General features: G+C 40.1%; 2 protein-coding genes across 6 annotated transcripts in view; one reads left to right on the top strand and one right to left on the bottom strand.

The window, feature by feature from the left end:
- Positions 1–3,903, bottom strand: part of LOC117810648 (plakophilin-3-like) — a 17,963-nt gene extending 14,060 nt beyond the window's left edge. The window contains exon 1 of the mRNA XM_034680573.1: positions 3,472–3,903. Coding sequence (XP_034536464.1) covers positions 3,472–3,673 — 202 coding nt within the window. The 5' untranslated portion in view covers positions 3,674–3,903. The remainder of the gene's footprint in view (positions 1–3,471) is intronic.
- On the top strand, positions 3,100–23,368 carry fah (fumarylacetoacetate hydrolase (fumarylacetoacetase)). 5 transcript variants are annotated; one of them, XM_034680576.1, is made up of 15 exons: positions 3,100–3,743; positions 6,374–6,490; positions 7,007–7,117; positions 8,010–8,131; positions 9,321–9,370; positions 9,564–9,654; positions 12,961–13,058; positions 14,410–14,462; positions 14,636–14,735; positions 17,583–17,713; positions 18,776–18,851; positions 19,066–19,112; positions 20,396–20,497; positions 22,478–22,595; positions 22,925–23,368. In XM_034680576.1, exons 2-15 carry the CDS (start codon positions 6,410–6,412, stop codon positions 22,999–23,001), a joined length of 1,257 nt encoding a protein of 418 aa, XP_034536467.1. In that variant the 5' UTR covers positions 3,100–3,743; positions 6,374–6,409; the 3' UTR covers positions 23,002–23,368. The 5 variants fall into 5 exon arrangements, with proteins under 5 accessions (XP_034536467.1, XP_034536466.1, XP_034536465.1 ...); XM_034680575.1 differs by having other exon boundaries at positions 6,251–6,490; XM_034680574.1 differs by having other exon boundaries at positions 3,100–3,761; positions 6,251–6,490.

The following is a 23,368-nucleotide window of genomic DNA, read 5'->3' as shown; positions in this document are numbered from 1 at the left end:
GGGTTCCAAAGGGGTGGAACATTTCTGGAAAGTTTCCAGTAAATTTCCATGGGAAGTTAAGCTGGGAAATTATGGGAATAAACTGTGAATTGAGGGTAATTTAATGGAAAGGTATTAAATCAGAGCATAAATATTTGTTTTGTTATAAGCAGACATCCATCCAAAATAATACAATTAAAACAGATTGATTTGTAAGTAGAACTTTATCAAGTGTGAAATATTTTATTGAACAATCAATTCTTTCATTTCAAGAACAAAAACATGAATGTTTAGTTAAATATTACTCATCCCCCCGACCCAACCCATTCAAAAATTAACAAAAATGCAATCCCAACAAAGTCCCATTCAAAATGTTAAATGAAAAGAGCCGCTCTCCCTCCAACAAAGTCCCATTCAACATGCAAATCAAAAAGCATCTTCCCTCAAGCTTCTCAAGCCTGCAGGATTCTAGAAATCATCTGTGCTTCATGTGGAGGAATGCACAGTGCATGTAGGGGGCGTGGTCTGAAGAGACCTGCAGTAAGCAGTGTGCTATGTGCATGTGATTGAGGAATAGCAGAGATATTCAACTGTACTTGGTGAAATCTGGTTGTTTTAGTCAGGATTATGATCAAATATATTTTCCCCAACTATATTTAAGTTCCCTATAAAGAGCCAACCTTCAATTTAGTGAATTCCTGCTTTATTCCCGTTTATTCCCATAAATTCCTGTTAATTCCCATGGAAAGTTTCCAACTTGAAAATTCACGGAATTTTGCAACCCTACCCTCTACTGGCCTCCGAAAACTACAACATATCAAGAGCTCAGCCGCCAGTTTACTCACCCACCCCCGGTCCAGAGCTTACATCACACCCATCCTTCAGCATCTTCACTGGCCCTCCATACAGCACAGAATCCACTTCAAGATCCTGATCATCACCTACAAAGCCCTCAATAACCTCACCCTGACGGACCTCCTCAAGTACCACTCCCCATCTCGCCGCCTCAGATCATTAGATGCCAATCTCCTATCCCTTATCACCAAGACCTTGACGGACAGAGCTTTTGCCATCGCTGCCCGAACTCTGTGCAACTCCCCCCAAACATCTGCAACTCTACCTCTCTTCACTCATTTAAAAACCAACTCAAGAACCGTTCACATAAGCTTACAAAACGTGACCTTGGCTCCTTCCCCATCTTTGCTTTTTGTATTTCATTTTTATTTTTTGCTCTTCCTGAAAGTGTCTATGAGTATCTCTAAAAGTGCTCTAAGTCTTATCAATTATAAAAAAGCACAGTGTTGCACAGCTGAGGTATTCAGATAAGGAGAAGGAGATAGAAGTAAATGTATAAATCCAAACATCTTTATTTATAAAGAACCAATTAACAACAAATGTTATCTCAAGATGTTTTACAAACAAAGTAGGTCTAAATCGTACTCTATGTTACATTATTTAGATCAAGACCAGATAAGATCCAGTCCAATCTTACAGAGAGGACTCAGTCTGATCTCATCTTCAGGACACTCTGGGACAAGGAAAACCTTAAACTCTATTAAGAGAGGGCAAGAAGTGAGAGTGAAGTTCTCATTAACTGCTGATATATGACATATAGGCAAATTGTCTTCATTGTGATGGTTGATTTGTTTTATCATTAAGATGCAGCCTGATATAGGATCACATGGCCTTCCAGACAGACTGACAGACAGACAGGCAGACAGGCAGGCAAGCAGGCAGGCAGGCAGGCAGGCAGGCAGGCAGGCAGGTAGGTAGGCAGACAGACAGACAGACAGGCAGGCAGGCAGGCAGGCAGACAGACAGGCAGGCAGGCAGGCAGACAGACAGACAGGCAGGCAGGCAGGCAGACAGACAGACAGGCAGGCAGGCAGGCAGACAGACAGACAGGCAGGCAGGCAGCAAGCAGACAGACAGACAGGCAGGCAGGCAGACAGACAGACAGACAGACAGACAGACAGACAGACAGACAGATGGAGAAAGGGAGAGTAGTGAGATAGGAGTAGTGTAATAGAGTTGAGCAGCTCAGCACTGTATTAACCTAAGAAAAGTGTAATGTGTGACTGTTAACGAAGAAATAACAGTTTTTAATTGTTGCAGTAGACTCAACAAATCAGTCCTGACCATAGGTCCTGACTGGAAAATGTGAACATTTTCAACATGCCATGTTTTTATTTTAACACAGGGAGGAAGAAAAACAGGAAATGACATAAAAGAAAGTTCTGGTAACATAATATGTGTCTATGAGTCACACGGTTAGAAACACTAATTCAGACCTTGTTAATGATTTTGTTTCAGTCAAGTTGTAACAGCGACGAGTCACAAAGTTTTCTATATTCAGTGTTTAATGTTTTTTTGTGTGTGTAAAAATTGACGCAGGCTAGGGACACAGACGGTCAATTTTCAGAGCAGATCAACTGGAAAGCTCTTCACTTTTAGGATTAGTGACTTGATTATTATACCAATTTAGTCTGTTGATGTTTTATCTCTCTAAGCTTACGGGTGAACACTGGAGCTGAACCTGGTACTGCCTCCCTGTCATGAGCTAAACAAGCCCACCCCTACACTTAACAAGAGTCTGGCTTTGGTCCATCAGTGAGTCAAATGTTATCACAGGAAGGTTTCTTACAAACAAAACTAATGACGGCCAAGCATTTCAAACTCCCACATCATCCGTTTCCTGCATGTCTGTGTAACACAAATGTCAAATTTTAGCTGCAGAAAAACTCAAGTTCACATCTGTTTTTATGAATTAAGAAATGAGTTATAGAACAAAGGAGTGATAATATTCTAACAATGCCTGTAGTTGTTTCTGACAGTTGGAAACTTTAAAATGAGTTTGGTATGAAACCTTCTCTGATGTGATTAACTCCATGAACAGAAAAAAACAACATCTGGCTGCCAACAGCGAAGTTCTGCCAAGTATGTCGACTTAAATCTAATCAGAAACAGTCTGACAGACACACTGAGGCCTGTTTACAGAGAGTGGTCAGGTCCGTACAGTACAGTACTCGGCCTGTCGGTGTATATTTTACTGAGGACCCTGTAAATCTTATTGCGTAATCCTGAGCCGTTAAATGGCCTGGCAGGCTTTATCTACTGAGGAAAACAACTGTTTAATAGTCGCCAGTGCTCTCAGCGCAGTTTGTCCTGACTTACTGACTGAGAGTTTGGTCTCCATGTTTTTAAACACACTGTAGGCCTCCATCCAAGATGTTCAACTGCAACCCTGTCCCTGTCTTATCACCTCCTCTGATAAAGTCTGGATACTTTACAGAGTTTTTTCTTGTTTAAATGCAGTCTTCAGAGAGTTTCCTTAGACTGATTCTAGTTTTCCAGAGACTTCTGGCCTGCTTTACTTGTTTTTATGTTGACTGCAGTTTTCTTTTTTAACGTTTATTAGTTTTTACGCATCCCCTGTTCTCCATTCTCACGCACCACGGCGTGAAGCCGACCGTTACACGGAGTGAGGCTCACCTGTTGATCCCACAGAGTCGTTCAGTCTGGGCAAGGAGGAGGACCTCTTCTCAGCCAGCCGTATGCGGACCTGCTCCCGGACCCTTCGGGCTCTAGCCATCGGGTCAGGAGAGGGGCCGTCCGATGGAACAACATAAGCGGTGCGGGAGGAATTGGGCTGCAGCGCGGAGAGAAAGCAGCCCTCTGCCACGGCTGTACTCATACTTACAGAGGAGAGTAGGAACCTTAACCCTGCTGAAGAAAGAAACGCAAGGGAGACAGACGAGCCCGAGGTGGGTGCGGCGCGTCCGGTAAGGGGTCTATTGTTTGAATGTCCGCAAAGAAATGGAGAGATCAGTCCACTAGACTGACTGTAGGCGGGACTTGGTCACCCCGGTCAGTCTAACTCAACCCAGTCACGGTCAGGCCAACAATCCATTCCTCCCCTCGTTTAACCTTAACTCTCTAAACTGTACCTGGACTATTTGTTGAACATATTCTAGTTTATGAGGGTTAGACCCGATATCACCCGTTCTTCTTTTTAATAACTATCAGTGTCTGGTTGGTTTGCATCCGGTGAGAGATATTACCAGGATTTGGAGATATAAACAGTGTTATCTGCTCTGAACGTCATGTTTCTACCATGAAATGCTGTCTATGTTTATGCATTTCCTTCCAAGCGTCCAAGACATAATGGGAGCAGTTTTGAATATTCACAAATGCAAAGACATGTTCCAAATGGATTTGTAACACTTGCTTTTGATATAAAACTATGAATCTTGTTTCTGGTTAAGCTACAGAGTGACTGAGTGACTGAAGGCACAAAGTGAGCACCAACTGGTTTCTCTAATTGAAAACAGGGTGAAATAAAGTCTGAACTTGGAAGCAGGGCCGGCTTTGACAGTCACAGTGCCCTGGGTAAGATTGGGGGGCCCCTTCTCATTATATACACCACACTCACAGAGATAAGTTCCAACATTGTGCTGTCAAAATAACACAGTAAAATACGAATAACAACAGGTTCATAAGATTAACGCAGATTAATTGCACATCAGTTGGCAGCTTTGTAAACATGATGGAAACACATGACACAACTTGACTTGGATACTTTCATTTTACAGTATGCACATGAGAGAAGCAATCAAATAAAAAGAAGACAATCTCCTCCTTATCTGCACCACACCTGTCTGGACCAAGCAGTAACTGCCAGCGGGGAGACTTGAAGCCAATGATGAAGTGCTAAAAACTGCAGTTTCTTGAGTGTGCACTTGAGGCTGGCTCTGGAAGTACCGGAAACCACATACACACAATTCAAAGAAGAAGATCTTTACAGCAGAAATAAACATGTTTACAGCCTGGTTCAAAAAATGAGTGTAGTCTGAATAGCTCATCTCTCGAATTGCACACACTGTACGAGGGTGAATTTTTTTTATAACGCTGCACTTTTGAAGATGTTAAGATTACAAGTCTTCCAATGAAAGGCACAGCTGACTTAATTGACAGGCGGGAACACTGTAGCCATTGGCTAGGAGGCTCAAAGCCGCCTCTTTACGTCACACTAGCTTGACATTAGTTAGGTTGAGTTCAACATTTCCAATACGGCTCCAAACGCCGATTGGCTTCAAAACAGGGCTTCAGAAAACAGATGGGTGACATCACGGATACTATGTCCATAAATTCTACAGTCTTAGGTCTGGACACATGCTCTGCAGATAAAACACACATAATACAGAGGCCACCATATGATATGTATAACAACACAATGATTATGGGTAATGATGACCATGTCAGATGCAGAATTTTCTACAACAGCTGTTCAGTTTTTTTGTTGTTCCCAACAATTGTACACTTATTTAGTGTTGACTTCTTCAATGTGATCTGTTTTTGTAGATGTATTCCACGAGTTCCACTTTGGCAAACTACTATCTTACCTTTGGAAGCATTCTAATTTCATGGAGGATTTTTTGCAGGGTCTAGGATTGAGTGTGAACTATCAGACACTAAACTGTTACTGACCATCACAGGTAGCAACCAAAACTTTAAAGGTGGACTGCATAAAATAAACTGATCCATGCCAGCCATACTGAACCATCAACTAGCCTTGCTTCATTATATTTCTCTAATGGAAATAGGTAGAAACAACAACTAACTTTTTTGTTTTCATTATCTTTAAGAGTACACCACTACATTTTAATCAGGAGAGACACAGTTTGAAGATTAAAGGTTATTTGTTACAGCTGAATGAATAATGAAACTTGACAGAGATCTTTGGCGTACGGACTCTATGGGGATCATGTTGTGAGCGTAGGATGTGTGAATTTGGCAGCTGAAGAAATCCCCCTAGAGTCCAAACACTAACAATTAAGCTTGGTCCAATCTTTAATCCTATGCCCTGACATCCTCCTGATACTAAATTACATTTCTTCAAGACTCAACATTGCATACTTGGCCATTTTTATTTACTCTGAGTGATTGTTTTTCTTTTAAATGCTTTATCCACCATCATGAATCATTAATCATCATTAATACCCCCTTATTTTTTAAACTTCTGTTTCCCTGAAACAATATTAGTCTCTGTTGTATGTAGTAATGTTCCCTTTTCCCTTTTTTGTATATATATTGATACTTTTACTTACTTACTTACTTACTTACTTACTTACTTACTTACTTACTTACTTACTTACTTACTTACTTACTTACTTACTTGTAGTGACAACTGTAATGAAAAAAGCTATTTTTGGCCAAACACTTCTAAAAACTTGCTTAGTCATTTACCAGGCTGTTTTGTATTAACCTTCAGTGGTCTGGAATAGGGCGGATACTATGAGCAGCCTGCTATTGGTAGATCAGAAAGAGGCGGGTTTCTCCACAGTTCAACATCTGGAAGCCCTTACAGCAGGGGCTCAGTCATTCAGTAACTCAGTCTCTCAGTCCAGAGTGGAGTACCACAGCCACAGAGATGTCTTTCATTAAAGTGGATGCCGAGTCCGACTTCTCCTTTCAAAACCTTCCTTATGGAATATTCTCCACTTCTGATAATGTAAGTTTATTCTCTCATATATACTGGATTTACAAGCAGTTTGATGATGATGAACGTTTGATTGACAGATGTGTTATGCTGTTTTAAAGTAAGGCACATTAAGTACTTAAGGTTTTAATTTTCAAAATAAAACCTCATACTGATTTGGTCCGGTCTGAAAATGTGATGCCTTCAGGGAACTTTATGTTCACATAGAACTCAGGCATTTGTGCAAAGTGGGTTAAGGTGTATATGGCAGCCGTGACTACAGAGGGTCCTTGAGGCCTTTATGTGCTGAAGCTTAAAGTCTAACTAGCATGCTCATCAGAGAATCCTGAAATAAAGCTGCTAGACTTCGGACACCCAATAAAAAAGCATTAACAGAGAGCAACAAACTTTAGTATACTAAAACTGATTCATCATGAATGCAAACACTTTCTTTCACAGTACATTTTGTTGGTGTTACAAGCCTGCTGTACCAAAGATCATTGATGCTATCTGAGCTGGAACATTGATTATTTTGTTTTATGTCTTCAGCTTAAACATCGCATCGGGGTTGCTATTGGAGACCAGATACTGGACCTGAGTGTGATAAAGTCTTTGTTTCAAGGGCCTGTGATTTCAAAACATCAGGATGTCTTTGAACAGGTAAGTTTAATAACATGAAACTGAGCCATCCACACTTCAAAAGAAAAGGCACCATAACTGAGTTAACCTATTTTGTCTAACATGAAAAATATGCACTGTGGCATCATAGACGCACACATGTATTGAAACAACACAGTACTTTGACACGTTGTATCTGTATTGTGAAAATGTCTTCAGGGTTGGAAGGTGTTTGAAAAAGGAACCTGAGATGTCTCTTAATTTAGCATCTTTTCAGAAAACAGAGGGGGCAGGGGAAGGAAATGCATTTTATCCCCCCCTCACCTGTGGATAAATCAATGACCTATGGTAGACCTCTGAGGGGTTATGTACGTAAGCATTACTTTGGAGGGCCACTCGACAAGCCTGTTAGGGGTTTTTTTGGCTCCTCCTGCACATAACATGCTAGTGGTTAATTTTATTATTACATTGTATCTGTTATATCTTGGCTTGTGTTACTGCACATACAATGTTTTGTTTTTTTCTTTTATATGTGCAATAAATAAATGCATGTATGTACCCAAAGAACTGCATCAAAACTTTTCAGATGCAACATTTTCTGTGATGGCAGTCCTCAGATCCTGTTTATAAAGCTAGTGTAGGATTCATTGTAGCAGACATATCAGCCATGAAAGGAGGCTTGACCACCTACTGTTTTTTTTCCGTCTTTAAAGAAACTGTCCTTCATTACAGATACAGGATCATGCCAACTTCATTTCATTGGTTAAGTAAAATAGAGCTCAGAGAAAATGTGATCCAGGCCACTACTTTTGACTGTTTTACTTCTATTTATGATTTAAAAAATACAACACTTATTTTGCATTAAAAATGTCAGTGTATTGACGTGCTTAACTAAGTATGAAATCTTACATTGTTATCTGTGTCTGCCTGCAAGACAACACTCAATGCCTTCATGGCTCTTGGCTATGAGGCCTGGAGGGAAGTCAGGAGGACCTTGCAGGTGTTGCTGTCAGCCAATGAGAGCACGCTGAGGGATGATTTCAGCCTCCGGAGCAGGTCAGTACAAACAGTATGAGGTATAAGGCTCTATATACAGCGTGTTCCAAATTATTATGCAAGTTGCATTTTTGTGAATATTTTAAAAACTATATTAACAGTCCTTTTCAAATTAGTCAAGAAGTCAGATGGTGAATATATTTCTTCAACTGTGTGGTTAAAATGATGCTTTTCAAATTACATCGGCTGTATTTAAATAAATGCAGAATCTGCAGAAATGAGCGTGACAAATTATTATGCAAGTTGCATTTTTGTGAATTAAAAAAAATGTGTTAACAGTTGTTTTTAAATTTGTTAAGAATTCAGAAATGAGTGTGACAAATTATTATGCAAGTAGATGATAAGAGCAAATAACTTGTGAAAATTAGAAACTAGACACCATTTTAAACGTTCTATTGATTGAAAATAATAATGTTTACTACAACTGTTTTCAAACTTCAACAAAAACAACAGTTTTCTTTACATTTGTATCCAAAATAAAAGTGTTAATGTCTTTGAAACATTTCAAATCTAAAGTGTTTCTCTAATGTCCAATATAACCTCCTTTTCTTTCAGTGAGGGTCAGAGGTCACTGTAAACTGATTTAGTTTCTGATGACTTCTCTGCTGACTCTGTGAGCTGTACCTTGTATGTCTTTCCAAAGATGCTCTTTGAGCTGTATTTCTCACCATCACTGTAAATTATCTTCTTTATTATTGACCACAAGTTCTCAGTCAGGTTGAGATCAGGTGAGCAGGCAGGCCAGTTCATGAGGCGATGATCCTGGAGAAAGATTTAGTTCTTGATTTTAATCACACTGCAACACCTAAAGACAGGCAGTAGTAAGGTTGAAGTTTTCAGTCAAGTCAAGTACAATAACTGTAGTCATTAAAGAACCTGTTTAAAACACAGAGCGTACACATAGTGACACTAACAAAACCATCATGGTAAACAAAGTCATTTACCTGATTTATGAAAATGTCTCATTTGCTCACTGTTTCCCCAATCAGTTATTTGGTAAGTCTTTTATTGTGCAGTGACACTTTTCACATTAAAAAACTACAGACAAATATTTGAAATGTGTTTGAAATGTCTTCAGCCTCATTCTTTGAGTTTCTCAAATGCAGCATGTTGCAGAACAAAATGACTGGTTGGTTTTTGGTCCTTTCTGGTTTTCTTATTTCATCAATTTCTCTCCTTGTCACTGCAGAGCGTTTGTCCATCAAAGTGTGGCCACCATGCACCTTCCTGCAGACATCGGTAAGTCTGTCCTGAGCTTTAAAACTCTTCTTATCAGAGCAGAGTCATAAAGATGTGACTCATCCCACTCTAGCTAGATGTCAGCACCAGTCGGCTCTGTTTGATAGACATTTTTGTTGCTCTTTTGGTGCTGATGGATTTTTAAAGATAATTGAAGGCCACCTATAACAAGTATGTTTTCTGTTTTTCACAGGGGATTACACTGACTTCTACTCCTCCAGAGATCATGCCACCAATGTGGGCACCATGTTCCGGGGGAAGGAGAACGCTCTGATGCCGAATTGGTAAACAATCAGTTTTTACTAATGTAGATACAAATCAGCTGCTGATGGACTGAACTGAGAAGCACTGTGTCGTTTGGAGTGTTGGGTGGAAATTAAGGGACAGCTTGAACTAGAATGTTAAATCTCTCTGTATAGTTTTTTTGTATTTAAAGGGCTGCTACAATATTTCTAAAGCAGCAGAACCTGTCATACACAGAACAGGCAGCTCTCAGTTATGTTTGGACTCTTGTGGCTGTTCTTTTTCTCTTTCAGAATCTTTAATGTAACATTTTGTCATACACATGATTTTGGTTCATATTTTTGACTTCCAGTAGACATCCTTAGCGAACTACAGATGGGCAAAATTAAGAATAACCTTGTAGAAAACCGAATGCCAATGAGCAGCTTTTTTATCAAAAGCACCTGGATGTTTGTCACTTATGTGTTATGCAAATCAATCAATCAATCAATCAATCAATCAATCAATCAATCAATCAATCAATCAATCAATCAATCAATCAATCAATCAATCAATCAATCAATCAATCAATCAACCAATCAATCAATCAATCTTTATTTGTATAGCACCAAGTCACAGAAAACGTTATCTCAAGACGCTTCTCCAAACAGAGCAGGTCTAGACCATACTCTGTTCAATTATTAACAAAGATCCAACATAAAGACAGGATGCGATCTAGTCTCCTCTTACTGACAGGACTCGATCTTATCTCCAATCTAATCCACTTAATTTGTACAGCACATTTTAAAAAACAATCAAGTTTAGCAAAGTGCTGACAGTGAGGGAAAGTAAGTTAAAACACAGAACATAAAACACTGTCAGAGAATAAAATAGAATAAAATAAAAGAATCCTAATAAAACACATAAAACACTTTAAAAAATAGTTCAAATAACACAAAAAAATAAATAGATAATGAATAAATAAGGCGGGATATAAAAGTCAGTAATGTTGGGGACAATCTAACATTGGGGGGGGGGCAGCTTGTTCCACAGTTTTGGGGCCACTGCCGAGAAGGCACGGCCACACCTGGTTTTCAGCCTGGTCTTAGGGACCACTTCTGACCAGTAGACCACAAAGACCTTGTGGGAGTGTAGCTTTGCAGGAGGTCGGTGATGTACTGTGGAGCTACTCCATTTAAAGATTTAAAATCAAATCAAATGTTAAAATGAATCCTGAAATGAACAGGGAGCCAGTGGAGGGAGGCGAGGATGGGGGTTATGTGCACTCGCTTACAGGTGCCTGTTAAAAGTTGAGCAGCAGCATTTTGGACTAGCTCATCTTAATCCACCATGAGCATTGCACCTCACAGTATTTAGCTAGTTACAGCAGCAGAACCCTCAAGCAGGACCAGGCTCATGTCAGACAGCCATCTGCAATTATCTGAAATTATTCTGATTACACACAGGATTCTTCTGCCTTTAACATGCACTGTGAACAGCAATATCAACAACCTCTTAACTGTACAGAATATACGTAATGTTGAATATCAGTCAACTTTGTAACACACTGCAGCTCGTTGTTTTCTTGCGCAACAGTAGCTGTTTTCTGCAAAGAGGTCTAAAAACCCTTCACAATCTGCTCATCACAGAACAGCACACATAGCTGTTAGCAACTACACGGTGACCACAGGGGAAAAAAGGAACAGATGTTTCACTTTGGGAGTCGTTATATAAAAGAACTATACCAAGTGTTTATTCACCACTTGTCTCTGCTCTACAGTGGAAAGACAAACGCTTCTGTACAGACAACTGCTACCATACTTTCATTTGTAGAAGGTCAAATAAGCTCAGCACTGTTCCTAAGCATCACAAGCTTAGATGTCACTCTCATATGTTTAGCAGTATCCTCACAGTACATTGGTAACTGCAGCGGGAGACTTTCACACGGACAAACTTTAGGGCTCAGATCAGATATGCGTATGACTTATCATACCTCAGTGTCTGTAAGGGAAGATGATTATAAAACACATCTTTTGATGGATGATTTATTAACTTTAAATTTCAGCACATTGACTGAACAGAGATCAACCATGCAGTCAGCACCTCAGATTCTGAGGTCATTATTAGCCTATTATTATACAACTACAGTAGTAGATTTTACAAAGTTGTGGTCTCTAATAATCCTGAGTCTATTAAATCAAACATTTTTAAGAGAGGGGAGAGACTATTTATCCATCTTTTTATCCAGATTGTTCCGTCTGGTTAGAATCGTGGATAAATATTAGGCCCACAGGTGTGTTTCTAATCAACAGCCATCAAGGCAAATAATCTCAAAGTTATCAGAAAGTTGCCTTGTGTTATAGCGCCTCCAGCTGGGTAAAAGTGTAATGGCATACGGCCTTGTCTCTTACTCCAAACCTCAAACTCTTTGCAAACAGACTGTCCAACATCTAAAAATACAACTTCATACTTATCAGAGCACAGAGGGTGAAATAACCCCAACAACACTGCAGAGAACATAGTCAATCAATCAATCAAACTTTATTTGTATAGCACCAAATCACAACAAACGTTATCTCAAGACTCTTTTACAAACAGAGCAGATCTAGACCACTCTATGTCAAGTTATGAACAGAGACCCAACACCAAGACAGGTGTTCCCCTCTTACTGACAGGACTCAGTCTTACCCCACCTTAATCCAGCATTGCACCTCACAGTATTTAACTAGTTAAATACACTTCCTTTAACAGGCAGAAACCTCCTGCAGAACCAGACTCATGTTAGACAGCCATCTGCCTCGACCGATAGTGTACTGTTGTGTTTAAACAATCCAGGCAGTATTTATGCAGATGAGGTTCACAGTGAAAGCTTTAACAATCACAAGCAGTTACTCTGGAAAACACTGAGGTCTTCATAGTACTGATGATCAGGTCTGTTGGTGCTGCTCTTTTGAGTGTCTTGAGAAATGAAATACTTTATAAATTAAATACTTTATAAATATATTTTGATGATATTAACGAACCCTCAGACATGTATTCTTATTACTGTATCCCCTGTTAAATAGATGTGATACTTATATGAAGAAAATGTTGCGTGCTGCACTGGCAGACCTTTTATCTTAACATCCATAGGTCAGGACTCTTGGCTTGTGAAATCATGAAATAAGATTCTGATATTGTCTTGTGGGGTCACAGTGGCTTTTATTTATAACTTTTAATGAAGAACAGTTTCAGAAAGGCGTTTGTGTATACTATTAACACAGCTGCTGTGCTAAAGTTTAAGCTAAGCATATTTCGTTTAGTGTGATTTTGTCTTTATTCTCTCACTGAGGTCTCTGCTGTGCTAACTTCAGTGATATGTCATGCAGGTTGAGGCTTCCAGTGGGATACCATGGGAGAGCGTCATCAGTCGTTGTTTCTGGGACCCCTCTCCGCCGGCCCTCAGGCCAGATGAGACCAGACCAGAGTAAGATCTTACTTCAAAGTTCAAAGTTCAAGGTCCTGTAATGGTGCGTTTAGTTGCAGCAAGTAAAAGCACAATCAAATGAATCTACCTACAACCACCAACTGTGCTAACAAGAATGAAATAGACACAGAGAGAGAGAGTCATAGAAATAAAAGGACACAGTGAAATACAGCAATATAAATAAAGAATGAAATAATAAAGATAAATAAGGACTGACTGAAAGATAAACCTAAGAGCATATCAAGTTTTAATTTTGTTTTTTTTTATTTTTAAAGTGCTTTTGAAATATAAACAGACAAATTAGAAAGTCATAAGAAATATATCTTCATTAAGTGACTTGGGTAAAGTGTAAGAGAGTTCTGATAGGCAGAAAAATGTCAAACAAGACTCTGATTGACTGTCAGGAACTGCTGTTTGCTATGATTCAGGTCCTGCTCGAGGTTTCTGCCGGTTCAATGGAATTCTCTGTTGCTAAATACTGGCACATGCTGCTAAGTGACTGCTGATGGCTAATGTGTAACAATATCACAGAAGTCTCTGTAAATAATAAGAGAGAATAAGAGCTTGGTCTGAACCTGCTTTTATCTGTAAACTGTCCTGAGATAACTTTTACTACAACAAATATATTGAACTGACTGATTGAAACTGACTGCAGGGCTCTGCATAGAGAACCACATAGTCAGATAATAAGCGGCTGTAAATGTGTCACTTTAAGAATTGTCATGACCATAGTGATTATTACAGACTCTGCTGCTGTTGGAGTTGTTGGAGACCAAACCAGAGCTCAAAGTAAAGTGAAGATTGATCTTTAAATTGTTACCATGGATTAAACAGGTTATTTAAGCCTAACACTAAAGAGGCTTTTAATGTATTATTGGTGTTCTTCTTCTTCTTTTACTGCTGGGTCACTTCCCCTTTCTGCTTCAAACCCCCTTTGTTGCACAGTTTTCTAGAACAAAGGTATGAGGTAAAATCAATACTGTGACACAGTGCCTCTGGGTCAAAACACCCCTTTGGTCCTGAGCCAGGATGATGTAATATTGCATCAGCGCTTTATTGACTCCACACTGTGATCATTTTTAACCCCATGACTTCTGATTTAGTCTAATGACGACAAAATAGGGTTTGGTTCAGATTTAGCAAACAGCTGATTTCTGTCTGTAATCCCTGAGCAAGGTTTGAATACTGCTAATTTGTCTTAACTGTGGATTATGCCATTAAATGATCTTTTGATAGATTCTTGTGTGAAACAATCTTTTTTTTTTATGTCACCTGAACAGATTGTGGTTATTGTCTGCACAGTGTTGACCTGAAAGCTGATGATAAACATGTTTTCTCTTCCCTCCCTCAGCAAATCCTCCAGTGTTCGGCGCCTCTAAGCAGATGGACATTGAGCTGGAGATGGTGAGTACAGTGTTTACTTAATCAAGTCGACTTTACGTGACATATGTGATCCTCTGGACTCCCTGACTGAAGGCCTGAGCAGCCCTCACCACTGCTTTTTAGTTGACTGTGTGATCCTAGAGCCCCACTGTGACAGTATTACACAGCTAATGTTCTCTCTCTTCTTCAACAAGGCCTTCTTTGTTGGTGGGGGGAATCAGCTTGGGGAGCCCATACCCATAAATAAAGCCCATGAACACATCTTTGGCATGGTTCTGATGAATGATTGGAGTGGTAAGAGTTTCTGTACCTCACATCACACCAACATGTTGCTCTATGTGCTTGTAAATGGTTTTGTGGTTCACCCACATCCTGGAAATCCTGTGATTCAATGATTTACTTTTCCAGTCAGAACATATTCCAGATCTACTGAGAGCATACAATATATGTTCATTTCTTTTGTTAGAAACTGTGCTCTTTTGCACATAGTCATGGTTCACTATCATAGCCACAGCCAATTCATTGTCAAGTTCCACCTTTACACAGATGTTACCACTGCTAATATTCATATCAATGGAGAGTCCTTATTCATAAGTTGAATAAAAACCAGTACAAAACAAACCAATCTGGGCTTTGGTTTGGCCTGATGGTTAATTCGGGCGCCCAGTAGTGTACTTAGACTGACGGGCAGGGGCGAAAACAAAAAAACAGAGGGCACCTCCTTCCAAACACCTGGTACTCACAGTTTAGGGTTAACAAGAGGGGGGTTTGTGGCCCCTCCCCCAGAATATATTGAGCAGCTAAAATTTAATCCCTGCATTCTGGTGAATATTTATGTGACCATTTGTGCTGGATATTGAGTAATGAAAAAGAAAAACACAAAACTATTTAATTTTTAAATTTTATTATTGATCATTTGAGGAACATCAGGAAGGCATGCAATTAGTGGCATGCAGAGGGCACTTTTCCTACTTTTTCTACATTTGAGGAGCATGTAAAGGGCACTTTTCCTACTTTTTCTACATTTGAGGGGCATGCAGGGGGCACTTTTTCTACTTTTTCTACATTTGAGGGGCATGCAGAGGGCACTTTTTCTACGTTTGAGGGGCATGCAGAGGGCACTTTTTCTACTTTTTCTACGTTTGAGGGGCATGCAGAGGGCACTTTTTCTACATTTGAGGGGCATGCAGAGGGCACTTTTTCTACGTTTGAGGGGCATGCAGAGGGCACTTTTTCTACTTTTTCTACGTTTGAGGGGCATGCAGAGGGCACTTTTTCTACATTTGAGGGGCATGCAGAGGGCACTTTTTCTACTTTTTCTACGTTTGAGGGGCATGCCGAGGGCACTTTTTCTACGTTTGAGGGGCATGCAGAGGGCACTTTTTCTACTTTTTCTACATTTGAGGGGCATGCAGAGGGCACTTTTTCTACTTTTTCTACATTTGAGGGGCATGCAGAGGGCACTTTTTCTACATTTGAGGGGCATGCAGAGGGCACTTTTTCTACTTTTTCTACGTTTGAGGGGCATGCAGAGGGCACTTTTTCCACTTTTTCTACGTTTGAGGGGCATGCAGAGGGCACTTTTTCTACTTTTTCTACATTTGAGGGGCATACAGAAGGCACTTTTTCTCTGTTTTCTGCATTTGAGGGGCATGCAAAGGGCACCTTTCATGCATTTTCCTCTGAAAGGGCACCAGAGAAGGCAATTTTAATTTGTTTTCTACTACTGTGGAACCAACATGATGGCTCTCAGTTTCCTCCCCTATCCACTGTCCTGTCCTCTCCAAATAAAGGTATAAAAGCCCCAAGGCAATCCGATGAATAAGTCAAGTCAAGTCAAGTCAACTTTATTTATATAGCACATTTAAAAACAACCAGTGTTGGCCAAAGTGCTTTACAAGGAAAAAAGTAAAATAAGTCAATAAGTCCAACGTAGTATACCTCTGTGTGCCAGAAATATCCAGCCTTAACCAAAAACCCAACTATTTCTGTTTAGTATTTAAGTACTCAACTACATGCTTCATGTTTTTTATCCAGCCCACATTTTGGACACTAAGTTAGTTTTACAAATGCATTTCCTGCAGTGTAGTCTCCACCTTTCTAAAAGTGAATATGACTTCAAGAACCTGTTAGCTGCTCCCGTGAGGAGGCTATGAGTTTATTATATTAGAGTATCAAACTGTAAGACTGTTGAAGCGTCTCCTCTGACAACACTTGTCTCTTGTTTAAGATGAGTTAACCACAGGTTATTGGGGGAAGAAGAGCACAGCACATCTTCATCACATTGTTGACCTTTAGCTTTTTTCTACTATCCTGCTCGTGAGCAAGAAAAGCATGGGCAAAGTTTGAACAGGGGGCAGCAATGATTTCAAATCAATTTAACAGATTCAGATAAGTTTGATTTGACCAGACTTTGAAACACACATTAGATGTGTAAGTAGATATAGACTTTGAATCCAAAATGAAGGAAAAAGCTAACAATTGGAGTTGAATGAAAATACAACTTACTACAATAGCCTTGAAACATGTTCTTATGTTGGCTTGGACCTGCACACAGAACCCCTGAGAGAACTTAGGGATGATGCACATAAAGTTCATTTGATATTTTGCACTTGCTTTCCCTGAGGGGATTATCTCAGTGGATTCAGTGGAAACGTTTGACAGCCTCCGTCATGTAGATCATATTTCCTCCCCCCTCTCTTCCTCTGGTGTTTTTTTTTACAAGATGTGTGTGTGAGTTATGACTTGGAGACTGTTACTGTGGAGTGAGCTAGGAATGTGTGGATGTGTAGGTGATCCTACTGACAGAGTCACTGGTGTAATCAAGGTGCCCCAAAGTTAACATCCCCACACATACTCTCCTAATAAGAAAAGACACATCCACAAAAGAAGATTTAATACTGGGTCAGAAACTGCTATTCTGTCACTCTTATTTTCCCTGATTCCTCCAGCACTGTATCATCCTTTGTATCAGCTGAGTAATGGGGAATTTCAGTTTAAAACACACATTAATCTTCTTTTTTAATTCATCTTTGTCAAAAAGGTCAAAGTAAGCACAGTTTCCGGTTTGCTGCTAGTTCAGATGCATCTTTTTTCTCTGTGATAACAAACTTAAGGAGCTGTCTCTGATTTCTATCTCAGCCAGAGACATCCAGGCTTGGGAGTACGTTCCTTTAGGTCCTTTTCTGGGAAAGAACTTTGGAACCACCATCTCACCGTGGGTCATCCCAATGGAGGCGCTGTTACCATTTGCAGAGGCCAACCCCATTCAGGTTGGTTCAACTTAGACCTGCAGGGATAAGGGTCCAATAGGTGCCTTTGACTTCTGATTGTATTCAGTTTAAACCATCATGTGGACACACATCATGACCTGGTCGATACTTCCTAAATCTAATTTCAGGCATCACTTTACTTTATTCTTGAAAGAGTTGACAAACCTGTATTTGCTTCTTTTCCCAGCCTCAAATCTAACATTTATGTGAATAGATCACTTTGTTTAAAAAGAAACTCACTGAATGACCTTCATTTACAGTCTATGGTGGGGACTAGTAACAGAATTATGGAAAAAGCAGGATCATCACATATGTCTTATGAAAATAAAGTCTGAGCCCGAGAGTGCAACCTGACACTCTTATTTCAATCAAAACAAATGTTCAAGGTTTTAACAGGGTTTGTAATCATCATTATAGTCGTGGTGTGGATGACCCTTTAACCTGCTGAAGGTAGCCTAGTGCTACCTAGTGAAGGAGAAAAGTTACATGAGACTGGTCATGCCAGAATGATGGCTGAAATCTGCCCAGCGTGCCTGCCTGCAGGTGCACCTGTCCTTTTAAGGGAATGAGATCAGACACACTGAACGCTTTGATTCATATTACTCTCAAAACACACCTATAGGGGCGCTGGTGGCCTGGCAGTCTAAGCGCCCCACATACAGAGGTTACAGTCCTCGCCACAGGGGCTGCTGGTTCGATTCCCGGCCGGTCAACCATTTCCTGCATGTCTTCCCCTGCTCTCTACTGCCCACGTTTCCTGTCTCTCTTCAGCTGTCCTATCAAATAAAGGCAAAAAGGCCAAAAATATAACTTAAAAAAAAAAAAAACACACCTGTAAACAGTCAAGGGACTTGAGCGAACCCTTTGGAGCCCCCCTCCTCACTTAGCTTACTAATCTTAACCAACTGTGTGCCACTTAACTAGCAAAATGCAGGCAGACATATCCTGATAGACTTCATGCCATGCACTTAAAACTGCCATTTAAGATCCATTAAAACAGACCCTAGAACTCACCGAGTTTCCACAACTTGTTTCACAAGCTTTCTTCTTTTTGTTTTGCAGGATCCGGAGCCCCTGTCCTACCTGCAGCACCAGGATGCATACACCTTCAACATCAATCTCTTTGTGTCTCTGAAAGGTACTGATCTCAAACCGAACTTATCTTCATTAACTGAAACGTTGATTTGTTGCTTTTGTGGAGCATAAACACTCAATACTCCACTCTTACTCTTTCAATTAGCTCCCATGCTAGCCTTACACATTTCAGTTATATCAGAAAGGGGATGTACAGATGGAAACACATGTTAATAACTGTTCCAAATGATTAACACTCTTGATGTTTGCATTTTAAGGACAGGGCATGAAAGAGGCAGCAACCATCTGCAGGTCAAACTTTAAGGTAAGCTTACATTTTTAACCTTTATCTCAAGACGATGAGACTCAGGAGCATGAGACTCAGACTCATACAGCTTCTTTCCTTTCATTGTTCCCATGTCCTCACAGAACACAAGCTAAGCCACCATATGCAAAATTGCCATGCAGAGATTAAAGTCATTAAAGCTGTAGCAATACCTTTGCAGCAGAAAGTGTCCGAGACACTGAGCATAGCAACGTCACTTCATAATTAAGATCCTAAGAGACACAGCTCTGGTCAGGATCCAGAGATCATTAGTGTTCTGTGTGCTTATCGTAGCAGAATGGTAGAAGTAGGCTAGTTACATTTTCTACTGAATGGACTACAGAGAGTCTTTTTTAATATTGTGGGCATTAGTAGTTCTGTCTGTGGCCCATGTGTACCCTTAGTTGTGTCCTAATGTGTATGTTTTGGCGTGTACCTGCGAGAGCTTGCAGCAGAGTGGGATTGGCGTTGGTCTTAGACTGGAGTTGGCTTCAGTGGATATAAATAAACTGTGTCCATCACTGTACTTGATACAGTGTCCTTTGTCTGCATGTATATGGGGAAAGTGGAAGGGAAAAGTCACAGGGGCTGGCTGGACTCCAGTAGATAGCAGTAGTCATTGAGTGGTAGATAGCATGTGCGCCTGGCTTTATAAAGAAATGAGAGATGACACAGATCGTTTGATCATGTGACTCCCAGAGGAGACGTGTAAGAGAGGGTTGACTTGACACAACTCCTTTGGATTCTGCACTGGTTTCAATATGCTCCAAATGACCTTGGACCATGTGCTTCAGACCACATGCTTTAGGATGTTTCAGTGGGGCCTTTAGTCACAGATACTGTATATGTTAACACTTGACTATACCACCAACACATCCAACCACGCCTCTTTATAAGACCAAAACAACCCTGAATGTAATATATGTTTTATCATTATTATTATATTCTAAGTATTTTTATATCAACAAACTGTAGAAAAGGACTCTTATGGAAGTATACCACAATATATCAAAGACCAAATCATTAAAGTATAAATCCATCCAACTAAGGACTTGTCAGTTTGTTAAATTAAACACATTCATCCTTCAGGTTTTTATGAATGTAGCATGATTAATCATCTACAATAAGTCTTCACTTGTATCATGAACATGCCTTTAAAGGTTTCTTAGAGTAGTTGTTAATTCAGCCTTCCTCTCTTCTCTCAGCCAACATCAACATATGTACCATGTTATGTTTATCTTTACACATATTCCTCTGTCTCTCTCTCTCCTGTTTGTCTTCAGTACATGTATTGGACCATGAAGCAGCAGCTCGCCCATCACACAGTGAACGGCTGCAATGTCAGACCTGGAGACCTGCTAGCTTCTGGTACAATCAGTGGACCTGTAAGTATCTGCATGTATGATTGACAGTATATATTATGTAAGGGCCATTTCAAGATTTTTGTGTGTGTGTGTGTGTGTGTGTGTAGGACACTAAGTTGTCCACTAGAGGTCACCCCTGTTTGGTTCTCATGCATACTTAGGGAGGAACCTTTCACCAGTCAACAGGTGTGTTTCTAGATGGGGGAGCACAAATAGTTTTTTGACCGCAATGTGCCGTAACGCCCGAATGCTGGCTGGGTGAAGTGTTCGTGGAGTAAATGTGATTTATGGATTTTGATGGACACTTACTGTATGTTGGATTCTTGCATGTAACACATTGGAGAAAAGACGGTGAACAATAAATCATCCATAAATGCAACCAAAGGACGTCGGGTACTTCTTTTCACAAGACACAACGGACGGCGAGCGCGTCAATTATCTGATCTTATTTTATTCTGTAATTGTTTTATTTTAAAGTATTTTGTATTACCATTGTCTATCTTCTTTGAGCCTTTTAAAGGTGACATATCATGCAAAATTGACTTTTTAATGGTTCTCTACCTGAAATATGTTTCCCTGGCATGTCTACAAACCCCCCGAGAATGAAAAGAATCCATTCTGCCCCTGTTTTGATTTCTCCACCTTTCTGTAAATGTGTGTGAAACGAGCCGTTTCAGACTTCAGTGTTTTTGTTACGTAACAACAATATCCGGTCTGTCACGGAGTCAGAGCTCGGAGCTTGTTCAGCCCATAGACTGTATAAAATAATACTGAATCCCCCCCCCGTTTTTCATTACCTGCACAAATGTGTGCTAACAAGGAGCTTAGGAGGGAGGCATGCTAGTTGTAGGCTGTCTTAATAAACACAAAGGTCGGTTTTACTCCCCACGTCTGCAGATTTGAAGATCTAGTGGATGATTTTTATTTGTCATGGATAAGTGCTAGCGCTAATTAGCATAGCCACATAGCTATATGTTCATAGCTGTAGCTGTAGCTGTAGCTGTAGCTGTAGCTGTAGCTGTAGCTGTACCTGTAGCTGTAGCTGTAGCTGTAGCTGTGTACCAAGACACACGTCGACATACTGACAAATAAAACAACAAGAAACACTAAATCTGTGACCAATCCTTCATAAAAGGTCCTGCTGCCTTTCTGGCAGAGGTCGGTTTTACTCCCCACGTCTGCAGATTTGAAGATCTAGTGGATGATTTTTATTTATCATGGATAAGTGCTAGCGCTAGTTAGCATAGCCACATAGCTACATGTTCGTAGCTGTGTACCAAGACACACGTCTACATACTGATAAATAAAACAACAAGAAACACTAAATCTGTGACCAATCCTTCAGAAAGGTCCTGCTACAGGCGCCTCTCCGTCAGGATCAGATTCAGAGGGTTGAAGTAACGTGATCTCTGAGCAGCCGTGTATATTCAGCCAACATGTAAACATTAGATCAACGTGCTGGAGAGCCGAGGCACATCCACTTCCTGAGGGGGCGTGGTCAGAGAGAAAACAGAGTGTTCTGAGGAGGACTGAAGAAGAGGACTTTTCAGGCAGACCAAAATCTGATTTCAAAGTGTTTTTTTGAGCATAAACTTTAAAGACATGTTTTGGGGACCTCTTAGACCAATATATATTGATGAAAAAAGCGTGATATGTCCCCTTTAATATTTCACCTATTGCTGTTATCTGAGGTCTCTCAGTTGTCTAGTGAAACACTGTATGCTTGTGTGTATGAAGGTGCTATATAAATAAAGTTGAGCTGAATTGAGGATTATAGTTAGTTAAGTAAATGTTAACAGAATGTTTAAGACATGTTGCATATTTTTATACTCCAAGGTAGATATTGAAGAATAAACAAGAGCAACTCTTTTAATGCTGTCAGAAAAAAATACAATTTATAAACAATGGAGTTTTAAACCTCTAACCAACAATTGGACCACTTGTATATTGTGGACATCAAGGAGAAAACTTGTATTAACTGTATGCTCTGTTTCCCAAAAGGATCCAGAGACTTTTGGCTCCATGCTGGAGCTGTCCTGGAGGGGATCGAAGAGCATAGATCTTGGAGGAGGAGAAACCAGAACCTTTCTGAAGGACGGAGATGAGGTCACCATCACAGGTTCGACTTAACTTCAAGCTTTACTGCAGCCAAATGACATTTTGTGATTTTCTGGTTTAAAAACTACTCTTGAGGACAGAATTATGCAAGTAGGGATCAAACAGGTGTAGAGTGTTTTACTTAGAAATGTTAGATTTACTTGATTTAATTTTTCAGTCGCCAAGATGATATCAATGTTACATATAAACTTCAGTGTAGCTTATTATATCTGAACAGTGTTATATGTTCATCATGTGATATCAGATGAGCTCACATGATAGGATCTTGCAAATGATCATGCAGACAACTGTGTATAACTCGAATGATTTGTTAACGGTGTCTCTGCCCAGGTTTCTGTCGGGGAGAAGGATACAGAGTGGGCTTTGGACCCTGCACTGGAACCATTCTTCCTGCACTGCAACACTGAAACACTCATTTTGTCTATGTGGGCATTTTTTGTGCAGCATGAATACTGAAGCATCCACCGACAGTATTTCTGACCCTGCCTGTAGCTTTACAGCAGATTAAGTTACCCTCAACCAGGTGTGCTAAAGAACGATTCCTCTCACCCAGAAACCATCTTTCTGTTGAAATGTTCATTTCTATTTTGGTATTAAATTGGTAAGCTCTGCCCAGTTGTGCTGTTTTTGATGTTTTTATGGAAACCTCTGTGATTTACATTCAGCATGGGTTTTTCCACATCAGAGTAGGAGCTGTACGGTGACAGGTGTTACTGATGTTCTGTGTCCTGGCTGCTGATTTTTCATTAAATCATTGAATCTCTGTCTCATTGA

This window comes from Notolabrus celidotus, chromosome 3, assembly GCF_009762535.1.
Source record: "Notolabrus celidotus isolate fNotCel1 chromosome 3, fNotCel1.pri, whole genome shotgun sequence".
Lineage (NCBI taxonomy): Eukaryota > Metazoa > Chordata > Actinopteri > Labriformes > Labridae > Notolabrus > Notolabrus celidotus.
Note: the sequence above shows the minus strand (reverse complement) of the source record. Positions and strands in the feature narration are given on the sequence as shown.